This window comes from Notechis scutatus, chromosome 2 (assembly GCF_049901735.1).
Source record: "Notechis scutatus isolate UNSWTSFEM ecotype Mainland chromosome 2, rNotScu1.2, whole genome shotgun sequence".
In the NCBI taxonomy this organism is placed as follows: Eukaryota; Metazoa; Chordata; class Lepidosauria; order Squamata; family Elapidae; genus Notechis; species Notechis scutatus.
Window position 1 is genome coordinate 58,075,868 of NC_142010.1, and position 25,783 is coordinate 58,101,650.

The 25,783-nt window shown below is 41.8% G+C and overlaps 1 protein-coding gene across 9 annotated transcripts in view; it reads left to right on the plus strand.

The window, feature by feature from the left end:
* Positions 1-25,783, plus strand: part of IQSEC1 (IQ motif and Sec7 domain ArfGEF 1) — a 364,618-nt gene that overhangs the window by 53,959 nt on the left and 284,876 nt on the right. For all 9 annotated transcript variants that reach the window (XM_087954827.1, XM_087954829.1, XM_087954828.1 and 6 more), the window contains exon 2: positions 15,700-15,729. In XM_087954827.1, coding sequence (XP_087810953.1) covers positions 15,700-15,729 — 30 coding nt within the window. The remainder of the gene's footprint in view (positions 1-15,699; positions 15,730-25,783) is intronic.

The window sequence follows — 25,783 nt, forward strand, 5'->3', positions numbered from 1 at the left end:
TTTCAAGCCTGTCAAGATCCATCTGGATCTTGAGCCTATTATCTAGGATGTCAACTTAGTATCATCTGCAAATGTGGTAAATTCCCCTTCTATTCCCTCTGGGCCTAAGATGGAACCTTGTGGTACTCCACTGCTTACTTCCCTCCATGTGGACTTAGACTCATTAAGGATTACTGGTTGAGAATGGTTTGTCAGCCAGTTGCGAATCCATCTTTTTTCTAGCTTACCAAAAAGTAAGTTGTAGTCTAATTTGTCGAATGTCTTGCTGAAGTCTAAGTATATTATGTCCACAGTATTTTGCTTGTCTGCTAATTTAGTCATTACGATGAAAAATGAAGTAAGATTGGTTTGGCATGATCTATTTTTAACAAACCTATGCTGACTATTACTTTACTCATTTCTAGATGCTGGCAGGTCTGTTGTTGTTGCTGTTGTTGTTGTTGTCATCGTCATCATCATCATCATCATCTTTTCCAGTATCTTCCCAGGTAGTTCTCTGGTAGTTCGCCGGCGTTCAGGATTTTTGAAATATGTGTTAGAGTGGTTTTCAGATGACATCTGCCAGCTCCTTTAGAACTCTGGGATGTAATCCATCAGGTTCCGGTGATTTGTATTCATCAAGAACAGACAGGTGTTCTCTTACCATTTTTTGCTTATTTTAACTTTTTTATTTCTAGTCTGTTTTTTACAGTTATGCTTTGGTATGTTGGACTATTGTTTCTTTTTGTGTGAAGACTGATGCAAAGAATAAGTTAAGCAGTTCTGCTTTCTCTCTGCTGCCTGTTACTTCTTTGCCGTCTTCTCTCTTTAGTGGATTGAGTGTTTCCATGATTTTATTTTTTTATTTATATGTTGGAGGACATTTTTTAAAATTATCTTTGACTTTTGTTGCAAGTCTTTGTTCATTCTGAGCCTTTGCTTTCCTGACTTCGTCTTTGCAGATTCTGGCTATCTGCTGATATTCTGCTTTAGTTATGTGTCCTTCTTTCCATGTTTTGTACATGTCCTTTTTGTCATCCAAGATATAACAAACTGGCCAACAGTCAAGTAATCTAAATCAGATTCAGGAATGGTATATTCCTGAACTGGAGGTGTTTTCATGTTTCTTTAGCTGTGTATTATGAACAATGTTTAAATTCATTTTAGTTGCCATGACAAATCATTCTGCAAGAATAGAGATACGCATCTGAGATGTTATTTATGTGACTTCTTTTCCTTTCTTTTTCTGTTACAAACTTATTTATTTATAAGTAAACATATCTTATGAAGACCAAAGCCATAAACTTAATGAACAAAGAGTTGTCGCATAAGTTATTTTAGAAGTTCCATTTTAATCAGCCACTAAGGTACTTCTAGGAATAAAGTTTAAAAATAGAACTGAAGCAGTATGGAAAATTCCTAATAAAGAATGTACACATTTAGCAGAAATCCCCTGACCCCATGCTTTGCTTCTTATAAAAATATTGTGCAAAACCACGAAAGTGCTGAACTAAAGAACTGGAACTAACCACGTTACTGTAAACAAGGGTGGACATGGAAAATAACGGCTAAATGTAGGAGGCAAACCCATTACCTTTTTAGTGGACACTGGGGCCACACGATCAGTTTTAACCCAACCCCTAACACAGGCCTCCTCTCACACCATTAATATCCAGGGGGAAACGGGAAGTATTTTACAACGCCCGTTTTTGGAGCCCCTTGTGTGTACAGCCAAAGGGAAAAGTATAACTCACCAATTTATGTATATGCCTGATTGCCTGCTCCCATTCCTGGGTAGAGACTTACTGTGCAAACTCCGAGCACATATCTCGTTTGAGGAGGATGGGACAATGAAACTGGGGTATGGCAAGGTTAATGTGACGGTACCACAAGAGGACGAATGGAGACTTATGGTGGCCAGGGATATGGGATACGAGAAGGAGGATAAGTGGAAACAGTTCAATGTTCCCCAGTTGTGGGCAGAAGATAATCCCCCAGGTTTTGCTAACCACCACCCTCCTATAATAGTGGAAGAATTACCCATGAAGGCACCCGTGAGAATTCGCCAATGAACATACCCTAGACACATCATACAGGCAATCCAGGAAATCATTGATCTGTATCTGAAACACCATATCCTGGTACCCACTGAATCCAAATGGAACACCCCAATAGTACCCATCCCAAAGGGGGAAGGTAGGTTTAGGCCAGTTCAGGATCTCAGGGTCATCAATTTGGCCATGGTGACTATCCACCCGGTGGTCCCGAAACCATATGTCATTCTAGGTCTTATCCCCCAAACTGCCAAATGGTTCTCAGTTATAGACTTAAAAGATGCATTCTTTACAATACCAATACATGAGAGTAGTCAGCATCTGTTCGCTTTTGAATGGGAAAACCCTATAACTGGTCGAAAACAACAATATACTTGGACCAGATTGCCCCAAGGGTTTAAAAACTCACCAACTCTCTTTGGGGCTGCTCTGGCTAAAGATTTAGAAGCATTGAGTATACCACCTCCTGACGTGGTACTACAATATGTAGATGACCTACTGTTCACTGGGCACACAGAGGACTCGTGCTGGAACAACACACATGAATTGTTGTTTCTCCTACAGGACTTGGGATATAAGGCGTCAAAGAAAAAGGCACAGTTAGTCTCACAAAAGGTTCGATATTTGGGTTATGATATAGAACAAGGGAAGCGTACTTTAGGTCATGAGCGCAAAGAGGCTATATGTCAACTCCCTACGCCCAATAGCAGGGGGGATCTAAGAGGCTTTTGGGGGGCTGCTGGCTTTTGTCGTATTTGGATCCCCAATTTCAGCCTTATTGCAAAACCCCTTTATGAAGCTACTAAAGGACAGGACAAGGAGCCATTACAGTGGGGAAAACAGGAAGCAACTAGTTTCCTATTACTCAAGCAGGCACTGTTACAAGCCCCCAGTTTAGACCTCCCGGATTTGGATAAGCCATTTCAATTATTTGTAGATACTAAACAGAATGTAGGAGTGGGTGTCCTCACTCAGATCATGGGGACATGGCACCGCCCTATGGCATACCTTTCCAAACAACTGGATAACGTTGCCAAGGGATGGCCTGCCTGCCTTAAGGCGGTGGCTGGGACTGCCATCATAACACAGGAAGCATGTAAGTTGACCTTTGGACAACAGTTGGACATTTATACCCCTCATGCCCTTAAAGCAGTTCTGGAAACAAAGGGTCACCTATGGCTAACAAACCCCCGAATGTTGAAGTATCAAGGGTTGATCACCCATAACCCTATGATTAATATTATACAATCCACTACATTGAACCCTGCTACATTATTGCCTGAACCTAATACAGAAGCCACTCATGATTGTATCCAAACAATAGAGGAAACATATGCTAGTCACCCTGACATGACAGATGTACCCCTCCCTTCTCCAGATTACACCCTATTTAAAGATGGCACCAGCTTCATGCAGGAAGGAGTTACACGGGCAGGGTATGCAGTGGTCACTTTGGATGATATTTGGGAAGCAGAACCCCTCCCTTCAGGCACAAGCGCACAGCTAGCTGAATTACATGCATTGACAAGGGCCTTAGAGATGGCAAAGGGCAAGAGTGTCAACATTTATACAGACTCAAAATATGCTTTCCTCACGGTTCAAGTCCATGGAGCCCTATATAAGGAAAGAGGACTTATCACTGCTAGAGGCAAAGATATCAAGTATGGCCCCCAAATACCACGCCTCCTAGAAAGTGTATGGGCCCCACAGACGGTGGTAGTCATGCACTGCTGAGGGCATCAAAAGGTAGTCTCAGATATACAAAAGGGCAATGAGAAGGCAGACAAGCTGGCCCGTGAGGCAGCCCAAAAGGTACTCACCACTATATGATTTTCTGCTACAGAACAAACTTCTCTCCCCCTTTTAAAAATCATTTTTCTTTCTCCCTTCAACTCCACTAATTTCTTCTTATCCTAGAACATTTTCCATTGCATCTCTGCCTTATCTCACTCCCAGGACATTAATTATCAGTTTGCACTTTCTCTAAAGCTTCAGGGACAGGTACTGATTAATTACTCTATGATATTGTGTTTTTTAATGATGTCATCATTCCACATGTGCAACTCTTGGTATAAGAGAGGAAGATATTGGTCAAAGTCAGCAATTTAGTGTGTTTCCATTTATCCTTTAGGGTTAATTCCAAGTATCAATAATGTGAAATACCAAATATTGGGGTCTCCTTGGGATCACAGCAATGCAAGTTTCAGCATGCTATTAAGGTGTAACAGAATTTGGAGCTGAGTTTGGGGAAATATGAAAGGAAGGAACAAGTTATTAAGAAGGGGCTTGGAGAAGAGATTACACAATCCACAAGTTGAAGCAAGCATGTCAGAGAAACACAAAGAAATCCAGCCTTGATTTTGTTTACTGTAAGATTGGATTCTATTACTTGGACAGTAATAGAGCATCAAAGTTCTATTATTATACTCGACAATAATGAAGAAGCTTTCCTTCACTGTGTATTTATTAAACTGAATTTACTAAACTGAATTGGAAAGGACGTTGGAGGTCTTCTAGTCTAATTTCCTGCTGAGGCAAGAAGTCCTAAAGCCCTGGTGGTGAACCTACGGCACGCCTGCTGGAAGTGGCACGCAGAACCATTACTGCTGGCACACGAGCACTTGCCCAGAAAAGGTGTATTGCGCATGCGCACGCATTGCACGCCCGACAGCTGATTGTCAGGTATCTGGCTTGCATGCGTGGGGGCACGCAGGAGACATGCATGCGCAGAAACGTGGCATATGTGGGGGGGTTGCACGTGCATGCACAGAAATAGACAGCATGGGTTGCACAGGTTGCACGCGCATGCACAGGAGGCATGGGAGGTTGTTCACATTGCTTTCGGGTGATGGCACGCGAGCACAAGTAGGCAAGCATGCGCGCAATTATCAGCATGGGAGCCCAAAAAGGTTAGACACCACTGCCCTATAACATTTCAGACAAATGGTTGTCCAATCTTTTCTTAAAAAATTCCACGATTGGAGCATTCACAATTGGAGGCAAATCGTTCCACTGATTAATTGTTGTAACTGTCAGGAATTTTCTCCTTAGTTCTAAGTTGCTTCTCTCCTCGATCCATCCATTGCTTCTTGTCCTGCCATCAGGTGCTTTAGAGCAGTGATCCCCAACCTTTTCGACGCCGCGGCCCGGTTCCGGCATCAGCTGGGCGCCGGCCCGTACCGGCGTCAACTGGGCGCCGCCATCTTGACGAAAAAGTGCTTCCGTGACGTCACCTGAAGCACTTTTCGTCAAAAAAGATGGCGGCGCCAACGCCCGGTGAGCTTTTTCGGGTAGAAATGGCTTTCTACCGGAAAAGCTCACCAAGCACTTTTACCAAAAAAGATGGCGCCGCCCAGCAACCAGCGGCCCGGTAAGGCTTGTTCCGCGGCCCGGTACCGGTCCGCGGACCGGCGGTTGGGGACCCCTGCTTTAGAGAATAGGTTGACTCCTCCTTTGTGGTAACCTCTTCGCTATTGGAACACTGCCATCATGCAACCACAGTCCTTTTCATTAAATTAGTCATACCCAATTCCAGCAACTGTTCTTTATATGTTTTTTATAAACCATTCTTTATATGTAATCATTTTTGTTGCTCTTACTACTTGAAACTCCCATCCTCTTCTTTTCAGTCTATCAGATCCTTATTATTATTACTACTGATTAGTTTCCATTTGGGCTTTCTAAAATATACAACTACCATTTTGACCATCTCAGATGGTGATTACTCTCTGATGGTGAAGTCAAGCTGTTCCCATACAGGAACAGCTGTATACTACTGCTAGTTCCAGGAAGACCAAAAAAAATATTCTGTTCATTTAGTTTCATGTGCTTTTATATTGCTTCAATAGTAAAATTAGAAAATTGCATTTTTCTAGGTAAAATGTTGGATAGTACACATTTTAATAATATCCAAATAAAATGTGGACCCTAAACTCACTAAGTGAAATATACAAGGCAGCTGACTCCAAAATACAAGCAGAGTGTGATATTTTAAAACAAGAACTCATGGATGTTGATTGTTAAGCTTATGTAGCTTTGTTATTAGGTCTCTAGAACAATAAAAAAACAAAATTTATATAGATCATTACATTGAAATCAGAATAATCTTAAAGGGGAAAATGATTTGTTCTCATATTTTGTTAAGTCACATTTTCTTCAAAATATGAAAAAAATAATATAATTTGGTTCTGGTTTACATGAACTAGATTACTTTTAAATTTGTTTAACTTTCTAGGCTGCTTCAAATTGGATAATAAATAGAAAAAGTCTTATTCAAATTATACTTCATTCTGTATAATGGTTGCATTATTTTGGAAAGAGAGAGACTTGGTGAGTTGAGCATAAGCCTTTAAAGTTTTGCCAGAAATGATGAAAACAAAATAGTAGGAGATTTTAAAAAACAGGCTTTGCTTACATAGCAGACTGCAATCTGCTTGAATTGGAATCAGCAGGACTATGGACAGCTTTAGTACTGGCAAGTCGCTTCAGTGCTTGGAACTCAATTAAATCCTGCTGCTTGCTTAACCACCTACCACATTTATTGAAGAATCATTTCGCTAAATGGACTAATTCAGATCTCAAAACAAATGATATTCAGTGAATGTTTTATTCAAGGAATGTCACCTTCAGCCTTCATACTCACATGTGCCAAGATAGCTTTATTGTATACTTTTCACACATCCCTTGTCTAATTGCCGTTAAGGAAATGGAAAGGTGAAGTCTTAGTGCTTTCTGAGTTTGGTTGTCAGATGTTTCATTATTTGACTAGGTAACATCAGTGCTAGTGAGTGAGAAGTTTGCCTCCTCTTTATATTCAGTGGTTTGCCATGCCAATGTTGGTTTTCTCCTTGGTATTTCCTTGAGTATTGTTTTCAGCTAGATTGTTTGTCTGGTGTTAATCCCTATTTATCTGGGTGTTGGCTGCTGAAGAGGATGTGTCCTGATCTTTTTGAGTCCTTCTTAATTTTTTAAATGTCTCTTTTGAGACAATTAAAATGTGGTTTATCTCCACATGTCTATTGATGATTGATCTGAATAAATGCCAGATTTCAAGAATTCCTTGGTGTTTTGGATTGATCTTGATCTTGGATGCTCATTCTCCCTCGAGCCGCTCGGAGCATCCAGAGACTGGGATGTGCTTCCGAGTCCTCTTCTTGCAGGCTGAGCTTTAGATGAGGAAACGCTCCGCCCCTCACGTGACATCGCGGAGCGCCTCCCCAGTCTTTTGCTCAGCCTCGAAGAGTCAGGCTGTGTGTTAGAGAGCTCCTTGGCTGATCGCAGTTTTCCTTCCTATTTCACATTCTGATAAGGTTTGCCTTCTTTCTCCTCCTGCGCAAAGGGTCTGGACTTAAGGGAAAATTTTCCTCGTCCCTGAGACGAAGCTGCGGGCTCGCAGCGCGTTAGCGCCACCCCCGTCCTTATCAGATCGCATCGCTGCCTCCGCGTTGCCTCGTGGCACGCGTTGTTTTACTTTCATTTCTGCTGGATTCCCCCACCCCAAACGCCGACCGGGAGGGTTATTGCCCCTAAGGCCCTAGGCGTGCCGAGCTGACCGGCAAAGCCCTCCTTTTCCGTCCCGAAGGCGTCCCCGACGGTTCAGCTCGCGGTCGCCATTTTGGCTCCGCCTCGTGGTCGGGCGCCTTTTTTCTGGTTGTAGCTGCGGTGATTTAGAGCCCCAGGCCTTGGGTCAAAGCTTTGCTGCCCATTTCTTTCTACCTGGCTCGCTCTTTTATCTTAGTTGGCCTCCCGCAGTCCGTTTCGGGGCGAAGTTGCAGCCCCCTCCGGTTTTGTTTTCCCTTGTCTGGAGGCCTGCTGCCAGAGGCCCTCTCTCTACATAGGCCTCAGGCGTTTATTTGACTGATCCGGCCTGTACTGAGATACCAGTTACTGCTACTGTTCGAGAATAAAAGGAATATATTTGCAAAATAATAATAATTTCTGTTTTTTTGTACAGTAATAATTTTTTTTTCATAGATATATAGACATTTACGGATAACCTGTATATATATTGCGTACAAAAAAAAAAAAAAAGAGAATAAGATAAAAAGAACAAACAAAAAGAAATCAAAGGAATTACAAATAGAGTATCTATTTTTTCCTGTACATACTATATTATTCAGATACCTCACTGTTATCTCTGTACACTACAAATTCCAAAAGGGGAGAGGGGCCAGCTTCACCTTCACCCGGCCTCATCCAGGCCTATTCTGGGCGAGCCAACCGCCTTTGCTAGTATTGTTACCTAACATGGCAGACGACAATCCATCTAAACGTCCTTCTTTGAAGGCTAAAGCAAAGTCCCACTACTTGCGCAGGCAGGACAAGGAACCTAAGGGCTCCAGACAGGACAAGGAACCTTCCAAGGCCGCACAACGTGACGCCTTGAGGCGCCACAAAGCGTTAGAAAAAGAGTTCGACCGGCGTTCAAGGGAGTCCCGCTCGGAGACGCCTATACCTCCTCCTCCAACCCCTTCTACCTCTGCTCTACCTCTCCCCTCAGACCCTTCTTCCCTACCTAGGCGCAGTTCGCTTCAGGGTCTTCCCGACCCCGGACCTCCGACCAGACGGACCCCGAAGCCACCTTTACACCCACAGCCGCTGGTCTGCGCCAGGATGAACCCTCTACCTCCGAGGTTCCACCTCACATCAAGGCTTGGATGGAATCAGCCATCCGCCAGGGCATAGCAGAGGCACTACAACACGTGTCCAGATCAGGTTTCTCTCCGCGAGCCTCTGAACACGATTCGTTATCACTCAGATCCCTTCCACATCCGGTCCCCCAACTGATCAGGTACTCTCTCAGAGGGATAGCCCTCCACCGGTTGGGGCCCAGATGGAGGAGGAAGGGGACTTTGGGGACTTCAGGGAGGAGGAAGAGGATTCCCGGATGGGATCCTCCCGCTATAGTGAACCCCTCTTAGAGGCTGACATCATGGAGGGGGAGATGTCGGAGGACGAGGGTCCTTCCCCCGACCAACCCACCTTTGGGGGCTGTTCAAACCACATATGTTCAAGTCCCTCCTCCTTAAGGCCAAGAATGTATCTGGCCTTCTTCCCCAGTCCCCTGCTGAACCCCCAGTCCAAGAGGGCCCAGAAGACTCCATTTTCACCCAACCAGTGGTGGAAGCCGAGGTCATCCCATCCCCTCCCATCTTCGTAGATCTGGTTGCTAAGCAACTTACCTCCTCAGGGACACCTCCTGCTCCATCTAGCCAAGACAAGAGATTCTTCAATCTCGATGCGGCTCTGTCTAACCTTCTGAATATCCCGGAGGTTGATGACCCCATTGTGGGTCTAGCTTCTTCCTCTACCCCTAGTGAGGCCCTAGAGGCCTTAAAGCCTGAGGACAGGCGGGCGGAGCTGGCGCTGCGTAGGGCCCACCTATCTGACGCCTGGGCCATTAAATCGGCTACGGCCGCCTCATTTTTCACCAGGTCTTCCATCCGCTGGCTACGTCAGCTCAAGGACCACATCCCTGCTTCCAATCTGAGAGCTCACCAGGATATAGCGGTTAGTGGCTGCAGCCGAGTTCTCGGCTGACGCCACTTACCAGTCGGTAAAATTTTCTTCCAGAGCCATCACGTCGCACGTTTCGGCTCGCCGCATGCTATGGCTCAAACACTGGCAGGCGGACGTAAGAATAAGGTCAAGCTGGCCACTGCTCCCATTACGGGAGACAAACTGTTTGGCCCAGCTTTGGAACCACTGCTGGTCGAGGGCCGCAGTAAGAGAAAGTATTTGCCCTCCCTTTTTCGAAGATCGGAGACCAGGGGCCCCAGCCCTTTCGGAGGAGCTTCCCCGCCCTTCTACCAACCCCCTTCCCGCCCAGATACCCTAGACCTCCTTCCTTCCGGTCCCAGGACCGCTCGGACCCGGGTGACAGAACCAGACGCGGTGGCGGCTACAAGAGACCATTCCGGGATCGGGAGGAAGGCCCTACCGTAGAAGGTAGATCCTCTTCCTCCCTCCCCATTGGCGGCCGCCTCAGCCATTTCGCCGCCCAATGGGACATATCCACCTCCGATGCATGGGTTAGGGACACAATCAGGTTTGGTCTCGCCCTGGAGTTCAGGTCCGCCCCCTGATTGTTTTATCCCATCCCCCTCCTCAAGGGATCCCTCCAACGGGCTCTAATGGATGCAGCCATCCATCATCTTCTTGACATCCAGGCCATTCAACCTGTCCCTCCGGCCCAGAAGGGAAAGGGTTTTTACTCCCATCTCTTTGTGGTGCCCAAACACTCTGGGGTTGGAGAACCATCCTAGACTTGAAACGGCTCAACCGTCACCTCATCCAGCGTAAATTCAAGATGCACACCTTGCAATCAATTCTCTTAGGCACCAGGCGGGGAGACTGGTTATCTTCCATAGATCTGTCGGAGGCATACCTCCACATTCCAATCAGGCCCTCCCATTACAAATTCCTCAGGTTCTGCCATAATAACCTTCATTATCAATACGTGGCCCTACCCTTCGGTCTGGCTTCGCCCCCGACCTTCACCAAGGTCCTGGCGGCCCTGGCGGCCCATCTCAGGACCGTTCCCGTCCGCCTCCACTGCTACTTGGACGATATTCTTATTCTCTCCCGTCCAAATCCCAGGCAGTCAGGGATACCAGGGTCACCCTCTCCGCCTTACGGGCACACGGTTTTCTAGTCAATTGGCAAAAGAGCCAACTTACCCCTTCTACTCGAATTAACCACTTGGGGGCCATAATTGATTCGGTGTCACAGAGAGTTTTCCTCTCTCCGGAGAGGTTCCTTAGCATTCAAGCCCTGGTCAATCAGATCAGGCGTTCAAGGAGGGTGGCCTTGTTGGACCTCTCTAAATTGTTGGGCAAAATGGTATCATGCATCTCCATTATTCCCTGGGCTCGTCCTACACAGCAGATCCCTCCAATGGTTCCTGCTCCCGCTCCAACGATCCGGAAGAAGCAACTCGAGGTTCAAGGTCAGGGTCCCTCCAAAGGTCCTCACGTCTCTTCTCTGGTGGACCAATCCCGCCATCAACAGAGGCCACCTATTCGCGGAACCTCATCGACTCACCGTCACCACGGACGCAAGCCTATCCGGTTGGGGCGCCATCTCGACTCGATCTCTGCACAGGGCAAATGGTCGCTGACCGAGCAGGGGTGCAGCATCAATTGGCTAGAGCTTCACGCCGTCCTTCTGGCCCTGCGCAGCTTTCCTCAGATCCGCAATCATCACGTTCGTGCTCACGGACAACGCCACGGCCAAGGCCCATATCAACAAGCAAGGGGCACCCAGTCCATCCAGCTAATGAGGGAAGCCGAGCGCCTTTGCCGCTGGGCAGAATCCAACCTCCTATCTTTAAAAGCCGAACACATCTCCGGAGTAGACAATACTCAGGCGGACTGGCTGAGCAGGGCCACGGTGGACCAGGCGGAATGGCGTCTCCATCCATCCCTTTTCGAGGAAGCGTCCAGAATATTCGGCCTTCGGTGGTGGACCTCTTCGCTTCCCCGACCAACACTCAGCTTCCACGGTTCTTCTCCCGGTATCCGTCTCACAGGTCGGAGAATCACAACGCTCTGCGTTGCCCATGGCCCCAGGGCTCCTATATGCCTTCCCTCCGCTCCCGTTAGTTCCCAGAGTAGTTCAAAAACTCATTCAGGAGAGGGCAGAACTTCTCCTGGTGGCTCCCTATTGGCCCAGGCGACCGTGGTTTGCGGATCTCCGCATCTTATCAGTAGCGCCCCATGGAGGATCCCCCGGACAAGGTCTCCCTCTCTCAGGGGCCCCTTCTGCATCCGGAGCCTCAATGGCTCCAGTTAGCCGTCTGGAGGTTGAGCGGATCCGTCTGACTTCTGAGAATCTTTCAACTCAAGTCATCGACACTATTTTGGCCGCCAGGCGCCCTTCCACCACACGAATTTATGATGCCACTTGGAAAGGGTTCTGCAAGTGGTGTAGCGGGTCTCAGGTTAATCCCCTCTCTCCTCGGTGGCACAGATCCTGGAATTTCTTCAGGAGGGTCTTCGCAAGGGGCTCGCACCTAACACCCTGAGACGGCAAGTTTCTGCTCTCTCAACCGTGGTCTCCTGTGATAACTACGGCTCCCTTTCTCACCACCCCAGGGTTAGATCTTTCCTTAGGGCGCCACCAACCTGTGCCCTACCGTTCACAGGTTCCCCACATGGGACCTCAACAAGGTCCTCGTTTCTCTTACACGTCCCCGTTCGAGCCTTTGAGGGAGTCATCCCTGCAGTTTCTCACCTTCAAGGTAGTTTTTCTAGTAGCTATTACTTCTGCTCGTCCGAGTTTCGGAATTAGCAGCTCTGTCAGTCAGGAGCGATCTATGCGTGTTCCACGCAGACCGGGTGGTCCTTCGTCCCGACCCTACCTTTCTACCCAAAGTTAACTCTCCCTTCCATAGGTCACAGGAACTGATTTTACCAAATTTCTGCCCCAGGCCCTCCAGGGGCAGGGAGGTCCTCTGGCACACCCTAGATGTTAGAAGGGCCTTGCGTATTTATATTAAGCGCACTCAATCCATGCGAAGGTCGGAATCCCTCTTCCTATCCTTTCAACCCAGGTCAATGGGGCTTAAGGTTTCCCCTTCCACCATCAGTCGCTGGATCAGGGCTACTATTGCGAGGTGCTACCTTTCCCATTCTCTGCCCGCTCCGGGTGGGATAACCGCCCATTCCACCAGAAGTGCAGCCACCTCGGCGGCCTGGGCCACACAAGCCCCCATCGCTGACATTTGTCGGGCAGCCACCTGGTCCTCTCCGTCCCCGTTTATCAGACATTATAAAATAGATACGTACGCCTCAGCGGAGGCCTCTTTGGCCGACGGGTCTTACAGAGGGTCATCAGTGATCCGGAGGGGCCTTCGGGCCAGACGGAGTCCCACCCGTAGGACAGCCCAGCTTTGGTATGTCCCAGTCTCTGGATGCTCCGAGCGGCTCGAGGGAGAATGGGCGTTGGTTCTTACCTGATACGCCCTTCTCGGCGAGCCGCAAGGAGCATCCAGCCCCACCCTAATTTCTCCGTCTGGTGGGGCTTTTTCTTCAGCCAAGGAGCCAATAGTAGATTAGAAAGAATCAATAACCTCTCTTCTCGTTATCGCAAAAACTGGGGAGGCGCCCGCGATGTCACGTGAGGGGCGGAGCGTTTCCTCATCTAAAGCTCAGCCTGCAAGAAGAGGACTCGGAAGCACATCCCAGTCTCTGGATGCTCCTTGCGGCTCGCCGAGAAGGGGCGATCAGGTAAGAACCAACGCCCAGTTTCCCAGTCAAAACTATGCTTGAATCTATCTCTGTGTTGGGAGATTAACCAATTTTACCATATTTTTGGACTGCTAGTTGGTGTCCATGGATGCACTCTGCCCTACCTAGTGGCTGTTATAATCTTTAATTTTGTTATATGTTATAGATGACTCCTGTTTTTCCTTCTTGACTATTGGATCTTTTGGTTTACTTAAGATGCTCTGGAATACTTTAGTTGATTTGTGTGCTATGGTAATGCTGTGTATAATAGTTTGTTGGATGTTTCTGAAATGTTAATGATGTATAGTGTTATCCTTTTCATAGCTTGTTTGATTGTGCTGTATTGGGTTAGAATAGAATTCTTTATTGGCCAAGTGTGATTGGGCACACAAGGAATTTGACTTGGTGCAAATGCTCTCAGTTAAGAGTTAGCCACTTTTTATTAAACTTGTGTGGATATCCATTTTGTTGGAATATATTGTATAGGTGGTCTGTTTCCTTTTATAGAAGTTCTGAGCTGATAAATCTTAGGTCCCAACCTTTCTGACTTTGTAGATCAGCATGGGGGGGGGGGGTTCCATGCAAGTGGTGGGCAATCAGATGTGTGTGCATGAATGTGTAGCTCCATTTACACGACTGGTAGGCACACACTCACAGAAATAGAACTTTGCGTGTGCAGTTGCCTGCTGCTCGCGTAAGCTGAGCTGTGTTCATGCACTCGCCTACTGCTTCTGTGGCCCGGATAATAGTGGGCATGGCCATAGAGTTGGGGACCTCTGCCATGAACATAAATCACATTTATACACCATTCAAAAGAGTCAATAAAAAAGCTAAATAAATAAATAAATAAATAAAAAGACTAGAGGACATCACCAGCCAAATAAAGCAGGTATTAAGACCAGGCAAATAATCAAGTAAAAAAATAATACTCTAATCAAGGTACTGCCAAGAAGAAAAACACACCCCTACCAACATAGGCAGGACAAGCACGGAATATAAGAAGGCAGCTGAGCAAACCCTACACTCAATAGTATTGATGAAGATACCTAGCAAAGTTAATAAAATATCAGAAAGCAAATAGTGAAGCTTAGAAAACACCAAACATTGTAATTTTGCCTTTCTCTATTTGATGCTCCTCATATTCCTAGGACTGGCTGGATAGTCTCGGAATTTCATTCCTTTTGGACAGCATCAACTGAACAAGGCTGCTTGCAATTGCTTTAACTATAGTATTGCATAAAGTATTTTTGGAGAGCCAGTTAGGCCTTGTAGTTAAGACACCACGCTAGAAACCAGGAGATTGTCAATTCTAATCCCACTTTAAGCATGAAAGCCATCTGGGTGACTTCAGGCCAGTCACATTTCTCTCAGCCCTCAATGTCAGGCCTTGGCAACAAGCCAGTCATTTTATCTCTATAACAATCCCCCCACCTCTATCTTTATCTCTATATTTATATCTATCTATCTATCTATCTATCTATCTATCTATCTATCTATCTATCTATCTACCTTCTATCTATTTATCACCTATCTCTATCTATCTATCCGTCCGTCCATCCATCCTCTCTCTCTCTCTCTCTCTCTCTATCTCTCTATTTATCTATCTATCTATCTATCTATCTATCTATCTATCTATCTATCTATCGTCTGTCTATCTACATCCATCCATCCGATTTTGAAACCACCCATCTCCTTATATGGGGACTCTGGATGGTGTACAAATAAAACAGAAACATTACATAGAATTTAAAAACAGGCAAGGATAATTAAAATTCAATGTTAAAAATTAATTAAAAGGCAGGGGGAGGATTCAGCTGGATGGATGTACAGCTGGTTGGTTTTTTTCCATAAAGTATTGCTTTGTATATATTCATTTTTATACCTCTTATATGTAGTCTGATACTATTAAGGAAATAGTAATAATTAATTACATTCATTGACTCTCCGTGTTTAATCAACTTTTAAGAAACAATGTCATTTTTAAGAAATGAAGACTCATTAGACTACACCATGTATCCTTTTTTTTTGTAGTACAAACCATTCATGCTAAACACTGGAAAAAGATATATAGCTATTTATATACCCTGTCTGGAATTACGGTTTTACTTACTGAGTTGGACAGCAGTACACTGTATTTAACACTCAGATACTAAAGGAGTCTTGTTGAATATATATTGTTAAAACAGAACAAAATGAAAAGCATCGCAGAACAGATGTATTACTTCAACTGTACTCATCCCTATTTTAATTGTAATATTTATTTTTAAATGCATATATTTAAAGCTTATCACAATAAGAGCTTATCATTCTTATTACTGCAACTTTACTACTGTAAAAAACTGATCTTTTGAGTGAAATATCATTGTTGTAAATTAGCTTGTAGATATGAATCTGCTGCAAATTTTTAATAAGTATTAAATTATGTATTTATTTTACAGGTCTGAAAATGAAAATTCAAGAAGCATCAGGTATGATTCTCAGATTTCTTTCCTTCTGGTGCTGCTTTTCAGCCTTTTGGCTAAGATCAAGTGTTGGAGTTCTTCTGATATTGAATAATTGTGACAGTTACTTATTCTACTTAATGTTTTTCTTTCTGCATCTTTTCTTTCTTTCTTTTCAATAGGGAATGTATATAGTTACAATAAAAATATTTTAGTTGCAGTTTACAAGGCCAATATTCTTATATTTTACTTGCAGATTTCTTAAGCATGGCAAAATATTGGATTTTAGTTAAGATTAATAAAAAAAAAATTATCTTTAAGCAAATGTCAGCTGCTGCTCCATTCAAAATCCAAGAAAGAAATACTTAAGACTCTTAATTAGAGAAAAGATATATTTTACTGGAAATCAAGTGGTAGCAACAAAAGAATTCTGAATCTGAGGAAATAAGCGCGTAAATCACATATACAAAGTGATGGCAATGTTCCCACCCCCAATAGTTCAAATGGTTCTTCCAATTAAAAGTTGTGAATATCATCATGTGGACATCTTCAGGTGGTGATGAGTCTTCTGTCCGTTGACCTTGGCATAGTTTGATAAAGGTTTGCAGCTGCGCATAGAAGAGAAAGCTAAGCAAGAAATAGAAACCTAAGCAAGAATGTGCTCTCCCCACCTTCAGTTTATACAGTATTAGATTGTGACACCTCCAGCTCACTTCCCATACTTATCCCCCCTCCTCCCCCCGTTACTTATGACAGCCGAAAGATGCAATGCAAAGGGAGAAAATCTTGAAGGCTGACAGCAGAGTTGAGATTAGAAACATATTTTGTAAAAGTGTTTTATTTTATTCTTCATTATTTGTTTATTCAACATTTGAGGATACAACAATCCTTTAAATATATTTCTGCATATTCAAGATACAAATGCTTGAAGATTTGAATGCCTCATCAAAGATTGGAAGAGATGCTTCTTTCTTAAGTATAAAACATTTTATTACTACTGGAATCTGAATATTCAGCACTTTCTGAGTCATTTTTTTTCAGTTTAGTAATTAGAAAATCATTATTTTTTAATCATTTCTCCTTTAAGACTCTTTTTTGTTTTCCTTGCGCACTATAGAAATTTTATATGAGAATTTTCTAGAACATTTAAGAATCTGTCTTGAGGTAGGTGTGTTCTAACTTTATTTTAATATTATTTTAATTATTTAATATTATTTTGGAGACTTTCTATATTCCCTGGAAAAAATTAGAAAACAGTGGACGTGCTTAGCTCCAATATTTTATTGACTATTCCTTGAAACTGTTAGAATTCCATTATGTTTCCAGTGCTTTTCAATATGGACTTGGAGTTGGTCTTAACAGGAGGCTGGTATTCATTAAGTAACGATGTGGCTCTTTTGAGTGTGTTCAGAAAGTAATGAGTGTGAAGGTAAATAATAAAAAGCAATTGAATCCAGAAATGCCAGAATTGCTTATTGTAAGGCATTATAAATGCAGAAAGGTGGTATGTCTCCCTGTTTCGAATATGGTTGAAAGAAGCAAGATGTCAGGGTTCTGGCGATTGTTCTAATTAAATCATGAGCCTCGAGCCAAGCTTCAAAAGAACCCAAAAGATTTATTAGGAGTAACATGTTGACATTATCCCAGTTGAAGCCAACTCTGCCACACGTAATTTATGGTCACCTGTGACCCTGTTCCCCCCTCTCCCATGGGTGTGTCATAAATCAGATTCTCCAATGAAACACGTTCGTGGGCTGGGTGTCATCAATCACATTCTCCAATGAAGGATTTTCAGGCAGAAGATCCGGTAGCCTAGCTACAATTTTTGTAAGATAAGTGTGGAATGTACTTATGTGTCCCCCCCTCTCCCCTAGCTTATGGCAACTTGAAAACAGGCTTTATGAGTTGACACAAGAATTATGGTTGGTGTACTTCTGGATGACTCAGGTTTTACAAATTAAGGCAATGACAAGGAACACATTATATTCACTTTGCTTTACTGTTCTTTCCTGGAAAGAAAAATCTGCGATACGCTTGCTTGGGACATCAAGATCTGACTATTGCAGCTCTTTCTACATTGAGTGTTGCATTTACTTTAGAAACCTATTAGCATAAAACTTAGCTGATATGCTGATTTGTGAAAGAACTCAGAAATAGTATTACATCTAAAGTAACTGATTTGCATTGATTACTACTTTGTTTCTAGGTAAAATAAAAGGGATTTTTGTGTGTGTTCATTTTCAGTTCAGTTTTCTGTGCATTCAAGTCATTGCTTCGTTTTCTGGGCAGCAATTTCAGAAGTGGTTTTCCACTGCCTTCTTCTTAGGGTTGAGAGAAAATAACTGGCCCACAGACACATAGCTGTGTTAGAGTCTAAAACTTGGGGTTTCCCAGTTTCTAACCTGATGCCTTAACCCCTCTATCCATGATGGTGAACTTATGCCACATGTGCCGGAAGTTGTATGCAGAGACATTTTCCCCGGCATGCAAGAGCTTGCCTGGAAGAGCCCCATTGCACATGCACGCACACCGCCACCGCCCAACAGTTGATTGTTGGGTATCTGGCACGCATGCACGGGGGGCATGCAGGAGACACACGCGCATGCACAGAGATGCACAGCATGCACTGGGAAATTGCGGGCACATGTGCAGAGATGCGTGGTGCGCGAAGGGATCCCATCCACGGATGGATGGCGTGCAGGGGTGATCATGCGCACAGGCACAGATGTGTGGTGCATGGGGGTGATCATGTGTGCATGCGCAGGCGCTTGGTGCATGGCAAGGGGAATCGCATGCGTGCAGGTGCAGATGCGCAGCAAAGGGATTGAGTGTGCAGGGGTGGAGTGTGCAGGGGTGTGGGGTGGCCAGCACGCATTGCAGGGGTGGGATTCTACCAGTTCGCACCTATTCTCTAGAACCAGTTATTAACATTCTAAGCAGTTCGGAGAACCAGTTGTTAGAAGAAATTACTGGCCTAATCCTGTAAGGAAGACAAGAAGGAAACATTCTGGTGTTGCTTACAGAAATTGCCTCTCCGTTAACCCTTATTATATTCTTGGCAGGATTAGACTTCCTGTCTTAGGAACTTCTCTGGAGTTTTTTTCCCCTCCTTTGCTGGTACTTTGTTTGTGTGGAGTGACCATTCAAAGTTACAATGGTACTGAAAAAAGTGACGTATGACCATTTTTCACACTTACGACTGTTGTAGCATCCCCACAGTCATGAGAGGCCAGGTGAGGAGAGGCATGCCTCAATGTGAGTGATAACATGACCACCAAGCCATGTCCTTCCAGTCACATGACCACCAAGCCATGCCCACCAACTAAGCCACGCGCACAGAACCGGTTGTTAAAAAATTTGAATCCCGCCCCTGATGCATTGCCTTCTGGGTTTGGCGAGCGCACAAGTGTACGCACAATTATTGGCACGGGAGCCGAAAAAGGTTTGCCACCGCTGCCACTAAACTGTCTCTCAAAATGCAAGTACTGATCATTATTATTCAAACTGCATACAACTGGATGCAGGTTACTTCAGAGACTATATTCCTCTATATGATCCATAACTTGAGTTTATCTGGGGGAAAAATGCCTACAGTTGCTTTGATGTCAACTGAGAATAACTTAAACCTGCTCTGTAGTTTTTTCTGGATTTCTGAAATATACTTTGTACTGAATTGAGGAGCCTATTGTTTTTTAATTAAAATCTGGAAGGTAGACATTGTACAAAAACACCTTTTAATCTATTATTTTAATTTCAGCTTTAACACATCTGCATTTAATTTGGGGTGTATAATACAAACAATAATGAAACCCTAACCCTTGTCAGAATAACTTTTTAAATAAAGTAAATACAGATTTTTCTCTATAGAACATACATTTGCAACACTGAAAGTTATGGGGAAAGAAATTTATGATTTTTCACTGAAGAAAACCAATATTTTAAAGTGAATTGACTGAGTGATAAATGTGTGCAGCTATTTGGTCCTGTAGATTAACCACTGAATATATTTATAGAAAAGCTGTTGCTTTAGGTTGCTTTCCAATGTGCAAATTTAGTGTGGAAATGGGCTCATATGAAGATAAACAAAAGACCATTCAAACCAATTAACTTGGCAATTTGAATCATATTATATTTTACACAGCACCTTAGGTTTTAACAAAAACGTCATTTATGCCCAACTAGGAACGCTCAATAAATAACCGATCATCTTAGTACATATTAAATATGTTTCTGTGTCATTTCTTAACTGAACTGTTTTTCAGAAGTTCATCTGCATATTCCTGGTGCATTATGGAAAGCAGTTGAGCAGGAGAGGAATTGGAATTCATCTGATCACCTCAAGCCAGTTGCCTAACATTTGACTCAACAGATGATCAATTGCACATCAGTTGTCTTAATGTATTCTGGGAAAGAAAGAAATATATTTGCTTTTCCCTCTTTTCCTTCTTTGTCCAGTGAATATAGAAGACATCCTGGCCAGGAATGAGATTTTGGCAGTTGCCTACAACAGAAGTGCCATGTTTTTTTTGTTCCCAGAGAAGAAAAAAGGCTATTAAATATCAAGCTTGTGGAAGTCCTTAATATAAAGATTGATAAACAGGAGGCTGGAATATTATATGTACAGCTCACTTGTCAAGGGGAAGATATGTGGATTCTATTGCTTTCCAAAAGCAGATGATCAATAATGTTTACATCTTCTAAGGATGAGAAAGAAGGTGGCTTGCAAAAAGAGACTACATCAACATTACTGTACATCTTGGCACCCAATTCTTGTATCTAGATTTTGAAAACTTGTTGACATAAAATATTTTTTTTTAAAAAAATCCAGACTTTAAAGAAGCTTTTAGAAATATGCATGAGCTACAGAAGACTCTTACAGTTGAGGCGCTGCCAACTGATTCATGTAGATCCATCACCAATCACCCAGAGGAAGAAATTCATAAGTTATGCCTTCTTGAGAACTACAGGTGTTCCCATTTGTCATCTAGGTATTCCATCTCGACATGTGTATTATCTCTCAGGTGCCTGACTCCAAGATGTGACAGAAAGTCTGACAAGACTCATCTATATGGACAAATCCATGTTGGTTTTCATCAAATAATATTCATTTCAGTTCAGCAAAAGAAAGGACCATGTATCATGTTAATTCCTGGTTGCAATAGAGGTTTCAGTATTTCAGTAAGTGTATAAACTTTCAGGAGGAAGGGCTGCTTTGCAAAGATGGAATTTATCTCAGTAAGGAGAGAAAATAGATTTGTAGCTGTAGCTGATTAATCTGAACAGCAGGCTTGTTCAGCAAAGTGGAAGTGCTTTGGAAATTACAAGTTCAACAATGGAGGAGTAAATACAGGCAGAACAAAAAAGGGAAGGGGAACAAAAGGAATCAAATTCATTATTTAAGTGTCTCTATATTAATGTATGAGGTATAGATAACAAATAAAATGAGCTGGATGTCATGAAGGATTAAAGTAAATGTCGTGTAATAAGTGTTGTGGAAACAAGATAGGATTAATCCCAGTAGTTGCACATTGGTCTTAATGTAAGGTAACTGCCAATGAATTAGGGAGAACAATGTTTGTGGTCTCCTATGTCCAGTATACAGTCTGCAGGGACAGGAAGAATCACCAGTATTGTTCACTCCTATTCCAGTGGATGGCTTGGTTGATGAGAGAAAAAAAAAATCAATCATGGGGCAATTTTGCCAACTAAAGACTGTTAGCTGTCTTTCAACCTAATCTAACTGTCAAGGCTATTGTTGTAAATATGAAATGAGGCATGAGAGATTGTAAGAAAATCAGTTGAAAGATTACCTCAGAAATATTAAGTCACACTAGAAGTTGAGGAACTAATAAGCTGGGAAAATCCCACTATAGGTTCCAAAAATCTCTATTTATCTTAAACTAAAATTAAGATCTCTTACTTAAATCATGTTGGTTTGTCTGACACTTCTCGTAAATATGTTTGTGCGCTAATGAATACATGAATATATCCCATCTCAAAAAATATAATTGAATGGAATAATGAAAGAATGCTATTCTTGTGCATCCTTTGATGTCTTAATTACTAACAGTTTAAATCAGCAAATAGCTTGAAAGTAGTACAAGTTCAGTGAGATTCAATATTAATTCATATTTTAAGCTGACTTAGTATAGTTTAGCTACAATTAAATATTTTTTATGTTCCATTGCTATAAATAATGGGCATTTTTGGTATGTTGAAGATTAATATGCTTTATAATTATTTAATTTCCATGCATGTTAAATGCAATTTCATTTCAACCTTTACATCTCACATATTTAATAGTTTTAATTTTGCAATAGAGTTAATTTGCCTGCAATAACTGTTTTTCTCATTGCAGTTAATAAAATCTTGCAATTTTACTACAGACATTTAATAAGTGTGAAATTTAATAGACTGATTATTAAGTTGTTTATTAAAGGCAAAGACCATGCTGCAGTTTCTGAACAGAAGCAGAACAATGCTGATTGCAGGCCTTGGTTTTGAGCTGGATTAAATTGTCATGAACTCTACTAAAGAAAGTCAGAAATGTCCTGAATCAGCATAGAAAAAAAATGCCAAGTACTGTAAGAACTATATTTCAATTTATTAGCATAAAAATTGATAATAATCTGTTTTAATAAAAGGATTAGAAGGAGGAGGAACACACAACAGAACTATAATGACTCAGTTCTTGGGGAGAAGATATGAAACTCTCCAGATTTGTAAAAGAAGGAACCAGAAAGCAGAATTCATTCACTTGGTTTTCTTTTCTTTTTTGTTCTTCATGCTGTTTCTGGGATTTGGATGTAACGCGATTTCTTGGTTGAGGCATGTGAACTTAGCAGAGGGCAGTCATGTTGCTCAAAATTTCATTGGTCATCTTTTTTTATTTTAGGCTAAGTAATTATTGGTGGAGTTAAACTGCAATATGGAATTAGGAAATGGAGCAAAGTGTTCATTGTCAGTTTGGTGGATGGATCTGTAGCATAAATAGTCCTTGGTTAACAACTGCAATTGGCTCCAGAATTTCTATTGCTAAGCAAGATGGTCATAAAGTAAAATGCCACACCGCTGTGGTACTTGGGGACAGCATTTTTGAACACTTCTGGTTGCTCTCATGAAGTGGATCTCACATCATTGTCAAGTACAATGTCATGTGGTCACCACTTGTGGTCTCCTACCAGCTTTCCCATTTGCTTTGCTTGTTGGAAGCCAGCAGTGAAGCTGGCAAATGGTGATCATGTGACCCTGGTCAGAACTTTGACAACTGGTCATAAGTACCAGTCACTCAGCACTGTTGGTAAGTTTAAATCATTACTGAACAAATGTTTGTTAAGTGAGTATCACCTGTAATTGATGACCAGCCAAGACATGGGTAAAGTTGCCACATCACATTGCTGTCACATGATGTTTCATGACATTTTCCCATTCTCCGAGCTGGGGTGGGTGTGCCCTGTGCATGGTACATCTGGCCCATGGGCCGCCAGTTTGACACCTCTGAGATAAGACATATGGCATGATTTCTGTTACTTATTGTCAGGTAGTAGGGAAAGAATACAGAAAACTAATCTTAAGATTGCTTGTTTCATTAATTTTTGGAAGAATTCTAGAGAAATACAACATTTACCATGGTCCTCCATATTTTATGAGTTTGAGTTTCTCATTTCCCTGTTTTTGAAGTGATGACCTCTCACTTTGCTTTTTCATCTTAATAATTTGACTTGGATATAAAAGTTAAATAAATAAATGCTTGACTGAAATCATATTATAGAGAAAAATTAAACAATTAGTAGAAATGGTTACCTAAAATTGAACATCCTTAAATTGACTTACATGATTGTACTTTTTAAACTGTGTATACCCCTTGTTTCTGTCATTATTTTAGATTTCTATTAATTGTAATATATCTGTATTTCTTTTACCAAAATATCAACAATGCTAATGATTTAAAATTACTTCATAAGCAAAGCTAATAAAAAGTAACTTCCATTGCATTAAATTCTATCAAATACTTTTTCCTATTTTTAAAGGAAAAATAAATATGCAATTCTATTACCATACATGATATGTTAATTCTATTAACATACATGGTAAAATAACAAATAACGGAAATAACCAAACTTCCTGTCTTATTATTAGCAAGCATTCAAGCTTTTTTGTTCATTTATCTCATGAAATTAAATACTTGCATTCATGCATACATATTTTTAGGAATACAGTTGAAGAATACGAAGACCCCTTCCTACTGCTAGAGCAGGGGTGTCAAGCAGGATGTGTCACATGCAGGCCACGCCCACTCCAGTTCTACAAAGGCAAAAAAAAGTCACGATACGTTGCGATACATCACATGACATGATCAAGTTTGACACCTGTGTGCTAGAGAAAGTGCTCATTGCTATGTGAAGTGAAGAGCATCCCACAAATATATATCAAGTATTTTGAAATATTACTTTTTTTAACAAAAAATTACAAAATATTTTTGTGTTACAAGATAACACATGCAAACAAATAGTTAATATATAGCACATAAGTGCATTAAATATTTATTAATACTTATTAATGATCCTGTGAGGGAAACGATCCTTAGGCAACTTTTTCTTGCTAACACTATACATGACTATATTTTTAAAGTATGTCAGTCCAAAATGTTAATAAGCTAGTGACAGAACACATGCTTTAGTTTTAGAATCAACAGTTCTTCCACGTGTATAAATTGTTTACTTGAAAATTGAATTATACTTTGTTATATGTCACATGCACAGAATTTAAATATTTAAAAATTAAATAAGTTGATACCTTTTTAGTTTAAAATAGAAGATTTGAATCTAAGCATAAAATCTGCAATGTAAAATATAGGACTAATTTTAACATTTCTCTGCCTGCCTTTCTGGATAGTATCTAAAGGAGATATTGTCAGAAGTCACACCAAGCATTAGAAATTTCAGTGCTTCATACCCTCCCTAAGTCCCTAAGTAACATGGTAAACAAACCCCTTGACTGAAAGCTCTGTTGCCTTGCAGATGGGAAATATTATTTAAAGAAAGTTTCTCATTCTTGAGCTGCTTTGCTGCTCAGGACATCCCTAAAAAGTCCTAACCACAACTGAACTTTGTGACCTTAATTAGTTGATTGGATTCCTCTGCCCCCCTTACTGCTGTGGCCTGAAACTGACCACATCTTAATCATTTTCATATTTTTGTTGTTATAAATGTGCACATTGGTCATAAAATTTATCTATCTACCTACCTACCTATCCTTTTTTTTTCCTGGCCATACACTTTTAACTTCCATATTTGAAGTTCCACTGCTAAATAAAAATATATGCTAAATAAATAAATTAAATGAATGAATATGTCATAATGAGCAGGAGCTCAAATTTTTACTGTGATCTATCATTATAAAGGGCTTTCAGATTATTGCCTATATGTACATAAATAGTACATTTTTGTACATGTAATCTAGACCTAGATTAACCAAAACCTAAATGATGTATAAATTATTTTCCTTTGCTCATAGGTTTTCTGTCCCTGACTCTTTCCCATATTATTGCTACAACATCGGTACATCTATTGTTTGTTTAATCAATAGAAATGTAATTTGTAGCATAATACAGTATATGAATTAAGTTGAGTCTGAATTACTGTACAGGGATTCTTTCCTACTCTGTAACTTTTAACAGCTACTGATTTAGAGACTAGACTTCTTAAATCTTGACTAAACAGTTGTTGATAGCTGTGATTGTAATTTAGTGGCCAAAGAAGGCTTCTGGTGGCTGATACAGTTCTGGTGTTCTGGTGAAGTGTTTGCAGTGGGAACTGGAATGGCCACTGATGGATGGATATTACTCCGCATTCTTCTTTAACAAGAGTCCAGGGAAGGCACTGAATGAAAGTATGCACTTTCATGCATAGCATAAAAGTCTAAGCTGGAATGGAAAAAATAGGGAGTATAACAACTTTGCAAGAAATACTAAGGCTCTTTATATCCCTCTTGAGAATTGACAAGGAAACTGTTGAAATAGTAATTTGGTATATCTTTATAAATAAACCTTATAGAGTAATGAGGATGTCAGACTCTTAAT